Source organism: Oreochromis aureus, linkage group 20 (genome assembly GCF_013358895.1).
Source record: "Oreochromis aureus strain Israel breed Guangdong linkage group 20, ZZ_aureus, whole genome shotgun sequence".
In the NCBI taxonomy this organism is placed as follows: domain Eukaryota; kingdom Metazoa; phylum Chordata; class Actinopteri; order Cichliformes; family Cichlidae; genus Oreochromis; species Oreochromis aureus.
In genome coordinates, this window is record NC_052961.1 from 25703112 (window position 1) to 25716855 (window position 13744).

Below are 13744 nucleotides of genomic sequence, written 5' to 3' on the forward strand. Positions count from 1 at the left end.
AGAAGACTTCTTGGGCACGGGGACGATGGTGGTGGCCTTGAAGCACGTGGGAACGACGGCACTGCTCAGAGAGATGTTGAAGATGTCGGTGAGAACATCTGCCAGCTGTTCAGCACATTCTCTGAGCACTCTGCCTGGGATGTTGTCTGGTCCAGCAGCTTTACGTGGGTTGACTCTGCGTAGAGTTTTCCTCACTTCAGCTGTAGTGAGACACAGCACCTGGTCGTTCGGAGGAGGGGTGGACTTCCTCGCCGCCACGTCGTTCTGCCTGTCGAACCGAGCGTAGAAGTTGTTCAGCGCATCTGGGAGGGAGCCGTCACCATCACAGGCAGGTGATGTCGTCCTGTAGTTAGTGATGCTTGTAAGCCCTGCCACATGCGCCGTGTGTCGCCGCTGTCCTTGAAGTGGTTGTGGATTCTCTGGGCATGTGCACGCTTCGCCTCTCTGATGGCCCGAGAAAGTTCGGCCCTAGCTCTACTAAGCGCCACCTTATCAGCCGCTTTGAAGGCAGAGTCTCAGGTCTTCAGAAGTGCACGCACTTCCGCAGTAATCCACGGTTTCTGGTTGGGTCGTGAGCTGATGGTCTTGGAGACAGTGACGTCATCGGTGCACTTGTTGATGTAGCTGGACACTGATGACGTGTACTCCTCCAAGTCAGTGAAGTCGCCGTAAGTGGCAGCCTCTCTAAACATGTTCCAGTCAGTGCTCTCAAAACAGTCCTGAAGAGCAGAGGTGGCTCCTGCTGGCCAGGTTTTCACCTGCTTCAGAACCGGTTTTGAAATCACCAACACAGCCGCATTCCATTCAGCCGAAGACAGTAAGAGTAACGAAGGCTTCAATAACATTGTCAACACACTGGACAAAAGATACGTTATTATCCTAATTATTTTATAAAGAGGCAATATGAGTTTTATTCACATCCATCATGCAGGTACAATGAACGGTGTATATGAACAAACGCATATTTGTCTGCAAATGGTAGTTTAAAGAGATTAAAAGGAATGTGACCTCTTGATTTAATTTTGTGTTTTGGTACAGTTTAAAAATATATATATATATATATATATATATATATATATATATATATATATATATATATATATATATATATATATTTCTTCAAAGAGCTGCACTGAATTTAAGTGAATGAGGAGAAACAATTTTGTTTCTGTGCAGAGATTTGTACAGATGTGAAGATGCTGAACCAGTGTTCTGTTTATTCACTGCAATATTGGACAAAATGACTGTGATCATCATTTTAGCCATAATCGTGCAGCCCTAACCAGCACTCTTATCTTCTTCTGTGCCATTAAGCGTCGAAGCAGCTTGCGTGCCAGACCTGTGTGACCTTGAGACAGTAAAAGTAATACGAGACAGCTCATACAGCTACTTGATTTGTCAGTTTTATTTAAGTTTAGCTTTTCCTCTTTGATTCAGTCATACAACAATTGTCATTTTTAGGTGTATCATTAAAAATATTTTTTTCCCTATGGATTAGTGAATAATTAGGTAGAGAGAGAATATAAAAATTCACAAACACACACACAGAGTGGAAGTACGCCAGCATGGAGCGTTCAATAAGGAATAAACATTTGATCCAGCAAACAGCACTCAATCTATTGGTGTGAGAGGCATGAGAGTTTATCTGATAATATTCATGTAAAGTGGTTTATTTGTTAAATAAAATTTAAGAAATTGCAAATATGGGGTTTTACTGCCAGCATCATCAACAGCAGCAGCAAAAATCGAAATTAACCGAAGGCTGACAGCCCATCAAGTTCGTCCACGTCCTCTCCCATGTTATTCATTTTTACCCATTTAGCTTGGAGCATCAGCCGCGTGTTTGTGTGTTTGCTGGAGTGAAAAAATTTGCGTCAGTCATGTTTCTCATTAGTTTTGCCTTCACTGCTGCTCTGTGCTTGTCGCCTTTGCTTCGATTCAGAGTTAAATAACTGGATTTTGTAAGAATCCAAAAGCAAACGCAGGTATAACTAACAAAGAGATTCACAAACGTATAGAAGTTAAAGTGGTAAGTCAATATTAGCCAACAAAGGTACGTCATGAGGAGATTACAGTGACTGTGTGACCAAAAGTACCCAAGAAGAAGCTGCTGAGGCAAAATTCAGCAGCTGGAAACTTTGATGAGTTTTTGGGTGTAAAGTATTTTGAAGAAATTCAATCGGCGTGTGCAGTTAAGAGCATTAACCGAGTGTGAAATTCATTGTCACTGGCTTGATCCCTGCCAAAGCTGCTGCTGCTGTTGCTACTTCAACACCTCGTCTTGTTGTAAGCGGTGCAGATTATCTAACAGCATTTCTTGACACTGTGAAAGTGGCAGAAAAATGTGGATAAGAGCAAAAAGCACAAGTGAAGGGATGGCAGAAACTAAATGAAACTTTAATAACCTTGACTCTTAGGAGCCTTGCATGTCCAGTGATGCTAAACGCCAGCATGTGTGTGTGTGTGTGGATGCATGTGTCTGTCTGGCATCTGTATACGTAGATGATGTATGTTGGCCAGTGCTGCGGCGCTTCGGGGGGGTTGTGCATGTGCTGAAAGCATTAGCTGCTGTCTGAGTGGGAGTGTGAAATCCATCTCTCTGTGGTGCTGCCAACATTCTGGCTGTGCCATCATCATCACTCGCATTAGTGCTGTTCATCCCCATGCTTTACAATGACTCATTATCGCTGATTTCACAGCAGCGATTTACAGTATTGTGAGAAAACTGAAGCATATCATTTGCAAAGATTGAGATTTCATTACTGTCTCGTTTAATTTTGGGGTGTGATCGGTGATTAATTATTGTATTGTGTCTGCATGTCTGCATCTGCAGTCCAAACTCACCAATGTTGGGAGCAACCAGCGCCACCGGGTTGAGGTAGGTGAGTTTCATGTTCTGAGCCAGATTCTTGGCGTACTGCTCCAGTAGCTCCGTCAGCGCTCCCGGACCGCCGCCTGGGATGTGGTTCTGACTCTGAGCGAGAGCACGCCAAAGCCCAGAGGTGCTCGGACCCAACAGCACACTGCAGCCTCGCAGGATGTTCTGGCAGCAGCGGAAGGAGAAAGAATTAATAAAAGCAGAAATAAAAACAGAAAAAGAGCCCATGAAGTATCTTCTCAAAGAAGCTTCTAAGGTGCTTTGCTGCACTGTCTCAGAGGAGAGTGACCACACGAACTTCACAGTTAATACCAACTGTTAAAAAATCTTAAATATTATCTGTCTGAGACTGTGGACGATAAAGATAGTTACACTGTTTTGTCCCACACGGAGGCAGACAGCTCCTTAAACACTGGTTAAAGACTCAAATAAAAGTTGACAGAGGACAATCAGCTACGATGTTTTCTGCCAACAACACTGAATCCTCTGATGACTTCTGTTATACCGGAGTAGTTCTGAGACTTTAAGGGAACAGATTATGTTGGTTTGCATATGACTGAAATGCTACTTGAAGCCTGCTGACACTGCACTCAAAAAATGTTTTGCCCAAAATGCATCCATCTATCCATTTTCTTCCACTTATCCTGTGGAACACCGAGGCTTTCCCAGGCCAGCCAGGGGATGTAATTGCTCCAGTGTGTCCTGGGTATGCCCAAGACTCGAAGTAATTTGATTACAATTAATTTCCCATGTTTTTTTTTTGTTTTTGTTTTTTTTAACATAAGTACAATGTGAAACATTAACATTAATGTTGATTGGTATACATTTGCATATTTTCATTAATGAATATTTATTTGAATAAACACATTTTGTATTGTTGGATTTTTTGGGTGTGTGGTTCGGTTATGACAACCATTTTAATATTTTCTTCTTTTTTTTTCCTTTTTTGTGAGGTGCACATTGCATCTGAAAGACATTATTGTTTGTATGATCTCCTGTAAATAAATAATTTATATTCTCTATATTTTTAAAAATCATTTATAGCCCATTCCTACAAAACTACTGTTATAGTGCTACTGATACAAAATTTCTTACACCCAAGTTATATAAAGGAAACTAATTTAAGGTTTTACAGTATTGAAGAGTTTACATTAAAAATAGTAAACAGGCAGGATCACGTTTAGTTTTAGCCAAGCTGACTGTGTGAAAACCTGCATGTCTTTGTAACAGCATAATTCAGATCTATAAAGGTGTCCCTATGCTTGTAGCACTGTTTTTGTTTTTTATGTTGTTGTTTTTTTAAGATAAATAATGAAACACAATTTCAAATTGAACTGCATAATGATATAAAACACAAATTTGTGGAGGAAAGACAAAAGATAGAGGAAATAAGAGACAGTGAAGGCACAATTCAGACAATAAAGTTTAACAGAGGGAGAAAAACGAGGAATTAAAGGTCAGAACACGAGAATCTGGTTCTGGTCGAGCAGTTGAGAAGTACGCTGCATCGTCACGCCGTTTGTCTGGCTGCTTTGAGCACAACCGTGATAAAAAATCCAAGCTAAGTCCTGACCCCAATTAGAACAAGCTTCACCACTGTCAGTGCTCCCATGTCATTGCTTTTTTACGGAGAATTGGTGACTATGGATGGAGGCCTCTTAGAGATTAGTCTGGACTGCACAGCCTTGGAAAAAGGGCTGAACAAAGAGAAATATCACTGGAAAAGAGAGAAGGAGAGACAGGGAGGATCCCCTGCAGTCAGACCTAATAAAGTACTGCAGTGTAATATATTGCTCTGGGGAGAAAAGAAAGGAAAAAATAACATATGACACAACCGTCAGGCAAACAAGGCAAAGTACATGCAGTGCAGCGTAGAAAGAATGCATGAATTGTTGGGGGAAATGAAGAAAGATTCAAGAAGAGAATTTGTGCGTGAGTGAGTGAAAAGAGGAGAAAAAAGAGAGAATAAGAGAGATGAGAAGTCACAGGCAGAAGGCACAGAGGTAGGGAGGTGGAAAGTTGTGATGAGATGGAAAAATGAAGTGAAGAAAAGGATTGTTGGAGGTGGGAGAAAGGACAAAATGAAGAATGTGACGGTATCATAAAAAATGGCATTTGTGCTCCCTTCTTATCATTTCACTGTCCGTTAGAGGTTATCGAGTCACGTACAGCATTACCTGTATGTGACTACAACTACTTTTGAAGATGACCTCTGTGCACTAAGTGTTTCAGCACATGTAGTGAGAGATTCTGACTGCTATGAATAAATTATCCTCTGAATGAAAATGCTTGCTGGTCTCTTAGAAAACACGCCCACTTAAACCTCCATCTGCACTTAGAGAAAACTGGAAAATTGAAAATTGGAAAATTGAAAAGGGAAAATTGGCGGCTCTTGAGCTCAACACCCGAGCGTGCCGCGAGACCCCGTATAAACTTTATTGAAAAGAAAGGGGGTGAAGGGGGGAAAGAAAAGGAGAGTGAAATAGAATAGAGGCCACGGATGACGGGAATCCAGAAAGAGAGATTGACAAAGGCAGCATGGATGACGGGTTAACATATCATTCTTGCCACACAGAGAAAGAAAGAGGGGCTACTTTTTTTTTGCAACATGCAATTTTGAAAAATTGTCTTTTTCAATTCAGCTCTTCGGCGCTTCTTTCGCTTCATTTAAGAAAAACTACAAGTACATTTTAAAGATTCTGTCGCTGTGCTGTCACGTACTTGACAAAACGTGAGCCCCAGCCGTCTCCTATCAGTACAGCAGCATTCAGATGGATTTGATCACAGCTTGAACATGAAAGGTTTTCATCTTCTTTCGTTCACTGCTACATACCTGATGTGAAAACTCTACTTTCCTCCCTGCTTTCCTTCATCTCTGCTGAAGCCACGGGGCTCTATTACCGCCGCTGGGTTACTATAGAAACCGTGTTCGGCACTACCTGTTCATCTTGGCCTAATAGCTGCTGTTGTTTAAAATGATGTGTCAAGTATTATCAGATATAAATTTTATATTGTTGAGAAGAAAAAAAAAAAGGGCAGCCTGTAGCTTCCCTTCAGTGATGCCATAATAAACCAAAAGCTACCTCATTAACTCCAGACGCAGGCAGCACAACTGTTTTACAGCCAGAAGCCGAGGTTACGAGTCAGGTGAGCCGGGCTGACGACAGTCATTAATGTGCTAATGTGGCAACACACCGTATAGCGGCTTCGTGACACTACAAACCAGCTAACCAATCGCAAAGCCCTAATGGCCGTGTTTCTGATTTACTGTCAGGTTAAATGAAAGGACAGGCAGGAAAAGGTTTTTGTTTTCACTCACTCTAGGACATCATTAATGCTGCTGCTGAGTTGCCATAGCAACTGTCTCTGAGTGTGTGTGTGCGTGGATTGTGTTTGCTAAGATACCTTTTGAGTGCCACAACAAATTCACATACACAGGTTTAAGACGACTTTATAAAAAGAAAGAAAAGTGAAGGGAGGATGAAGTCTTACTCCAGTGTGTTGCCGTGCACTTTCTGTCTCCTGGCCACCAGATTTGTGGCTCAGATGTAACAAAAAACCAGCACCTTAAACTAGGACTAGTTCAAGCGCGTTATGCAGAATCAATGGAGTAACAAAGCAAATGTCAGTGGGAAAACACTGGGGGGGGATTGCATTACAGAACTTTAACATCTAAATAGGCACAAGTGACATTTTGTGCTCAGACTCTGGGAGAATAAAATACAACCACTCACTTTCTACTGCTCACGGTTACCATCGGGTGGCTAAAAATCCTCCCTGTTAGCATGAATTATGAATCGCATCCCGGTGTCAGCTGTGGATACTGTACTAGAGAGAGATACATCTTTTTATTGCCCACTAAGGTCCCTAATTAAAGTGGATAAATCACACCCTGGCTGAAACATTAAAAAGCTGGAGCCAACTCATCAGTTAAAGACATAAGAGGGAAAAATGTCGTGAGGTTTCCATTAATAACCATGAGAAAAATCGCTTGTTTCTAGCAGAAATCCCACATTATACTTTACGACTCCTACAACCGTTTGAGTGACGTGGAGAGAAAACGTTCCAGCAGGAATTACAATTTAAATTCACCTCATGAATTAAAATAAGTGTAACTACTGCAGTAAAGTATTATAAGCGAGTGAGCTGTCAGTTTCATGTCAGCGAGCAGTTTGGAAGGCTGAAGCTAGCAGGAGGGGGTCCTGCATTCCTGGATTCTTCAGCCACTTACTCGTGATGTATGGAACAGGAGCTCATTCCTTGTCAGCTGAGTTTGATATATAAGCCTAAATATTTATGGCAAAATAAAACAGAGATGTCTGGTTACCGCCTTTATGTCAGAATGCCAACAATTTTTAAATGATCGCCTGTCAGCTGGTGCATCCTCAGCTGAAGGCGTCGGCATCAGGTAAAACGAGATCCTGTCAGTTAATATGCGGAGATGACGCGCTGCAATACTTCACGAGTTACTGTCAACACATCGCCATAGCAACATTACTTCCAATTTCTGAGAAAAGACATCTCGTTGTAATATCTAGTCACTGGGTCTGTACCCCATAATGGTACAGTGTATCAATCATAGCTAGAGTTTTAAATAACAGCAGCTATTTTACGTCCTTTGGGAGATTCTGTGCAGATTTGTAGTTGCTAGCGGCAGGAGTATAGTAACGCAAAGTCCGCATCATTCCAGATTTTTACTCACAACTTAATGTTTTATTGTAATATTTAATTTTGCACCAAGAGAGCAGAGATTATTAATAATTTCTCATCATATTCACGAGGTCATTTAGAGTAGTTAGTTGGACGCTTTCCTTAGTGATCCGCTTGTTAAGTTACACTTAAATCTATTGACATACTGATAAAAGCTGCCTATAAAATGAGATTTAGAAAAACTTTTGATTTTCACACGTAAAAACACCCCTTACTTTTAGACCTGGATTCTTCCACCAACCTTTCACAGCTTGCACTTCATCTGTATTTTAAACAGTCCTGCTTTTGCCAACATCTGCTCAATGAATGCAACATTTTATCAATATACCTAGAAGTTGTCCTTGAACTGCTCATGATGGTGTTCGCTGTATTGTTTGTATCGTCTGTGTGAATGCTGCTTTCCACACTTTTTCCATGACGTCACTTAGATTTAGATCAGAAAGGATGAATCATCAAGAACCAGTAAACAGCCCCTGTTAATGCAAAATGTCTTCCTTTTTTCACAACACCTGCCTCCTCATCACATCTCTCCACCCCAAGTACTGATACATCAGTGTAAAATACACAGACCCAAGCAGAGTGTGTCTTTGTAAAGACTATAAAGGAATTTTCAAAAATATGTCGTTTTTACCTCGTTGAAGTACGCGTCCTGGGTGGCGGTGAGTCCGAAGCCGCTCTGCTGGGTCTCAAATGTGAGGAGGCGTGACAGCAGCCGCTCAGCTATCTGCAGGTCATTGCCATAGAGCCGGGTGGTAGCCTCGGTTACATCACGGAGCTGGTGGGCAAGCTTCTTCTCCATTATGGTGTTCAGCTCTGTCTCGTTGCGCTCCAGGGAATCGAGCTGCACAAACATCCAGACGCAGGAAAAATATTTATTGAATGAATGAAGAGATTTAATGCCAGATGACATATTTGCATGCATGAGCATTTCTGCTGTCTGTCCAACAGGCAAATCTGTCCTTGAATAATTCTCAGACTGAAGAATTACTTCAAGACAGGAATTAAATTGTAAATCTCTGAGAAAGCGTTCCAGCTGCATATTAAAAATATTGGTTCCTGTTACTGTTTAAAAATAAAAAAATAAAATTAAAAACCTAATTGAAATATTCCTGCAGGACAAATTTTGATTTTAGATGTTTAGAACTAACTTTTAATGATTGGAGTTAAAAAGTGAATTAGTTATTGTATTACTGTCATTAGCGGTCTACGTACAGCAGCACTGAGCTCCACAAACGGAGGTGAAGTGCAGTTGTAAAGGTCCGGCTCCAACCAGCCTCTCTCCACATCACAGTGTCTAATGGCAGCACCTGCAAGGAGGAGAAACATGCATTTTTTTAAATGTCTCCTCACAAGGACTTGGCATGAATAATCAATGTGTTTGAATGCACTTGTGTTAATGTATACGAACCGACAGAGCCTTTGGGGCAGGGCACCGCGGCAGGCAGGTTGAACTTGGTACGTGGCCACCAGATCCCCTGAGTAATGGTCTTTGGACAACCATCATAAATGACTGCGGGAGAGAGAACACCAATTAAAATTCTTATCAGCTCAACAACTTTTCCATTTAAAATCGTGACAAAATGTGACTCACGATGTAAATAAATTTTTTAAAAAGTTTCTTTTGAAGAAAATGAAAATGATTGTGAGAGAATAAAACAGCAGCGTCTCACTAAAAGAAGTAATTACAAGTGGAGACGCTGGAACTGACAAAGCTGCACAGAGCAGGGAAAAAAGGGAGAGAGAATCAACTGGAAGCTGTTAAATAGACGATGACTATAATTAACAGTTTCTTTGTGTCTCCGGGCTCAGGCAGAGGCTTGACAAACATGACCATTTTTAAAAAGATGGAACAGCGGAGAAACGGGAATCCTGTGATTACACAATGGAAGGTAAATAGGGTAAAAGCTCAGAAGTGGCTCATTATTGTCATTCACATGTCTTTGTCTCTACAGATAATTTAGTCTGAAGGCTTTTGAACCCATCTTAAAAATTACACCTTGTTTAAAGTCATCTGTAGTTTGCCACCAGTCTACTGACAGTCCCACAAAAGATACACGGACGATGAAATTGTTTTGACAACTTTTGGGAACTACGACTTCGCAGAAAAGGTTTAATACTAAATCCAACTTGGAGCAAAAGCAGCTGATTTTTTTCATTTATTTGGTTCGTTTTCATCAATGGAGCCGTGACAGTGACACACTTTAACATAAAGCAGCTTTAAGAACAAATCGTCTTCTACGAGTGATTCGCTCCCTCACACTAATATTGCCTTCAGGCAGAGTTTTTGGAATTACTGAAGTTTTTTATTTATTTATTTGATTTTTTTCACCCGCAAGCGGTGACGCCTGAGATGTGATACGGAGCTTCACATCAGCAGATGAATGAATGAGTGAATGATGTAGCCCCCTGTTGTGTTAACAGGAGTAATCTCAACAGGCAACAGTGAGATGCAAAAATATGACAATAAACGCACACACACACAGAGTTCAGAGCCCCCACTGGTGCTCGCTTCTTCTTTTTTTTTCTTTTTTTAAAGAAAATAAGCTAAAAATAAACAAACACAAATTACAAACTCAGTTGACCTGCTTCTTTTTCTCACCTTCACAGCCTGAGTTTGTGACCTCAGCAAAAGGGTTGTCGCATGAGTTGCATTGCCGACCAATTACGCCAGGCCTGCACTGACACTGTCCTGACTCTGGGTCGCATGCCCGCGAGAAGGACCCCACTGGGTAACAGTCACACGGCAGGCAGGTGTCCGAGTTTCGGGGACGGAAGTGGAACTCCTGAATATACACATGGACGGACACACGAGTCTCAACCATACAAATTATCAGTGTGTTACAATTACATCAGCGTGCATGACTGTGAGATTTATACAGCGAATCAGACGGGGAGCTGTGTATAAGAGAGAGTTGAAGAGCATCAATGAATGCATTAGATTTGATGATTTAGTTTGCTCAGCTTGATAATACAGAGGATATTGTGTTTGCAGGTTGTTACAGCACCAAAACTTCCTTGTGATTGCTTTGATCGCTAGCAGATTGCCAAAGTTGTCTGTTGTCTTCCAAGTCTGGAAGACACTGAATTGACAAAGAATTGTCTGTGTAGTGAAACTTGGAAGTAAGAATGTTCACCTTTGAAGCAAAAGCTGGCTCTTTACCTCTGAAACCAACACGTTTCAAAAGACACAACATTCTCCACTTTCTGTTTGCGTTGCACTCTTCACAGCTTAGCAAGTAGTTGCAGACAAGTTGGCATCTTCCCAACAGACTATGATTGGGTCACTCACCAGTCTCCAGGGCTGTGTCACTGCAATTTTAATAGTTTTCAATGCATCTGCCAGCTACCTGCAACATCCACTTGCATCTGGTTGGGAATTATACATTTTTCCCTAGCAACTGGTGGTTGCCAGGCAGGTTGCCAGCCAGTGTCTAGGCCTATGTGAATGGGACCTAACTCTGCAGTATGGACAAGAATAATACCAGGTTAGAGGATGATGGTGCAGCATCACCAGTGTATGTAATGTAATTCTGAACGACTTCTCAAAATAACTGTTAATGTATAGAAAGATAAATCTATTAAGATGTAATTTTAAACCTTACTTTAAGATGTCCACTGCAATACTTGCTTCGACACGATTGGCACGTAGGCTAAATGAAAGCACTGTTGTGTTACCACAACAATGAGAAGAATAAAATAGCTTCAAATTGAATCTAAGTTGTTGTTAACTACTTTGTCCGGGGTCAAATCAACACGGTGATCAGCTATAGAGAAAAGGCACCACATTTCCGACACACTCATTGTTTATGCCACCTACACACTACTTGCCAGCTGGAATTCAATATAGAGATTGTTCAGTTAAACCTCCCAATTTAACCCTGACCCCAATCTGTGATCATGTGTGCTTCATGTAGCCACGAGGTGTGGATTTAGGGGAAATCACACAGATTAAAGATTATCTTTAGGATTAAAGCCTAGATAAAACAGGATTCAATATAGCAGCTACAGAAGAGGATATCAATACACGTGTATTTACGGATCGGAAATTTCAATATCTATAGATAATCATCATATCGTGGTTGCTGTTGTCTAAACATCTGGATAGCCTATCAACCTGAGAGGTGTTTACTGGGTGGTCTGCAGATGATCAGTTTACTAATTAGGTATTTTTAATCCAAACAGCATAAATTTTAAACATGACAATTTTAAATATTCGGTTTTATACCAAAAGTGCTGTAATGACTTTTTGGGCAGCTCCAGGATTTAAGTAATACAACAACTACCCATCCATTCATCTAATTTCTTAACACTTTATCCAGCTTAGGGACTATGGGAGGAATATCCAGAGGAAACGGACACACCCAGAGGAAAAAAAAGTATTTCTACTACCTTTCACAACATCGTTGTATGCACTTTGTGTGTTTCTCCTGGTTACCTTGCACTGACACTGTCCGCTGGTCTTATTACAGTCAGGATCGAAGCCTTTATTGGTGTCACAGTGGCACGGTCCACAGGTTGGAGATCCCCACCAACCCCTGGGACACTGATGATCAATCCTACACGCACACAGAGACACAGAGTCATTAACACAAGATAGATCAGATAAAAGAGAAAAACACCAACTGAGCAACACAGCCTGTCAAAAACTTTTAATCGCTCTTCAAAGGATTCAACGTTCCCTCTGATTTCCAAATAATTGGTGGGAACAAAGAGATGAAAGAAAAAAGTATGAAACGAAGGAAGCAAAGGTTGAACTGGGAGAAAATATTAATACTGACATGTGGAGGTAGATGTACAAACAAAGAATTTGCACTTTTGCTGAGACACAGAAACTAGATATGATTATACACAATATATCGATTGGCTTTTAACAATAAGGTTTACAAGATGCATTAGACTTCCTACACAGCCACAGACTTTAAATGTTTCTTATTACTGGCACAGCCACACTTTGAACAGTCGCATATTATAACAGGAAAGCCTCCTTCACCCATTTAAAACATTTATTAAGTTCATTGATTCGTTTTAAAACCTGTTTTCTCAAACTACTAAACTGCAACTGAATTTCAACTCCATAAAAATAACTTTTTTTATGTTCACTACACTTCTCATTTGCTCACATCTCAGCTAATGTGCTTTCCTCCTGGTCTCTAATGTCTAGCGTCTAATGGTTCACTGAGGAGATGAGTGCTTCTCGCAGTTAATGCAGACTGTTGTGCACATCTCTTAATTGCACCTTGTGGAAAGTCTCGGAGAGCAAAATTCAGATGTGAGTGATTTGTAACTGAATATCAGGGTTGACTCTCCCTGTTGTGTATTTTTGGCAGTTTAAATGCAAAATACTTTGTCTGATCATAACTCAGGGTGCACAGAAACAAAGACAGGGCCTTAAGCGGAAGCTGCTCCAGCTGTGCTTTGATGAATATATGCCTTGTAGGGGTCTTTCCTAAATGAGAAATGTGTTCAAACTGGCAAGTCATTTAAGATTATTTTTCACGTTTGCTTTAAAACGGCTAAAACTTTTAATTTTTAGAGGTTAGTCTGAACTTTTATTCTATAGGAACTGGCTCATTATTGTGACATGGATATTGGTAAGCTGGGCTCATTCATCACCTGGGAAATACACGTATGCTTTTAACATTATCGCTGCATTGTTTTGCAGGGAACCATTACTAACAGACCTAGAGCAGCAAGATTTACCTTTGCAGAAACCTTCATGCAAATAGCTGTCAATCATCGCCCAAAGTGACGATGACTGACAGAAGTAGTCCTCTATAAAATATAACAAGCTCACTATGTCATTTCACTCGCTAAAATAAACAGAATTTTGAAGGTACTGAGGCATAAAAACCTGAACCTTAAAATGGTATAAATCAGCAAATCTGCAAATAAAAGAAGCCATAATATAAAATGTCGATCCATTTCTGATGTTATCATCCTTCAGTGCATGGTGACAACTTAAAAAAAAGGAAAAAGAGGTACACTCGTGACCACCTATGGTTAATGAGCCATATGTGTGTGTGCACGGATATGACTTGTTGCATAATCTTTGTAAAATTATTATAAATCCAGTCTTAATGCTGATTTAATTTTCATACAACTCTCACTGTCTGCCAATCAAACATATGGAAACTCTACGATATTTCATTTGCAGGT

General features: G+C 40.7%; 1 protein-coding gene across 1 annotated transcript in view; it reads right to left on the bottom strand.

Annotated features, from left to right (window-relative positions):
* The window catches only part of celsr3 (cadherin, EGF LAG seven-pass G-type receptor 3), a 119551-nt gene that overhangs the window by 33981 nt on the left and 71826 nt on the right, over positions 1-13744 (bottom strand). The window contains exons 16-21 of the mRNA XM_039604686.1: positions 12024-12144; positions 10188-10371; positions 8997-9098; positions 8801-8895; positions 8220-8429; positions 2845-3043 (exon numbers count right to left, since the gene is read on the bottom strand). Of these exons, the coding sequence (XP_039460620.1) occupies positions 2845-3043; positions 8220-8429; positions 8801-8895; positions 8997-9098; positions 10188-10371; positions 12024-12144 (911 nt within the window). The remainder of the gene's footprint in view (positions 1-2844; positions 3044-8219; positions 8430-8800; positions 8896-8996; positions 9099-10187; positions 10372-12023; positions 12145-13744) is intronic.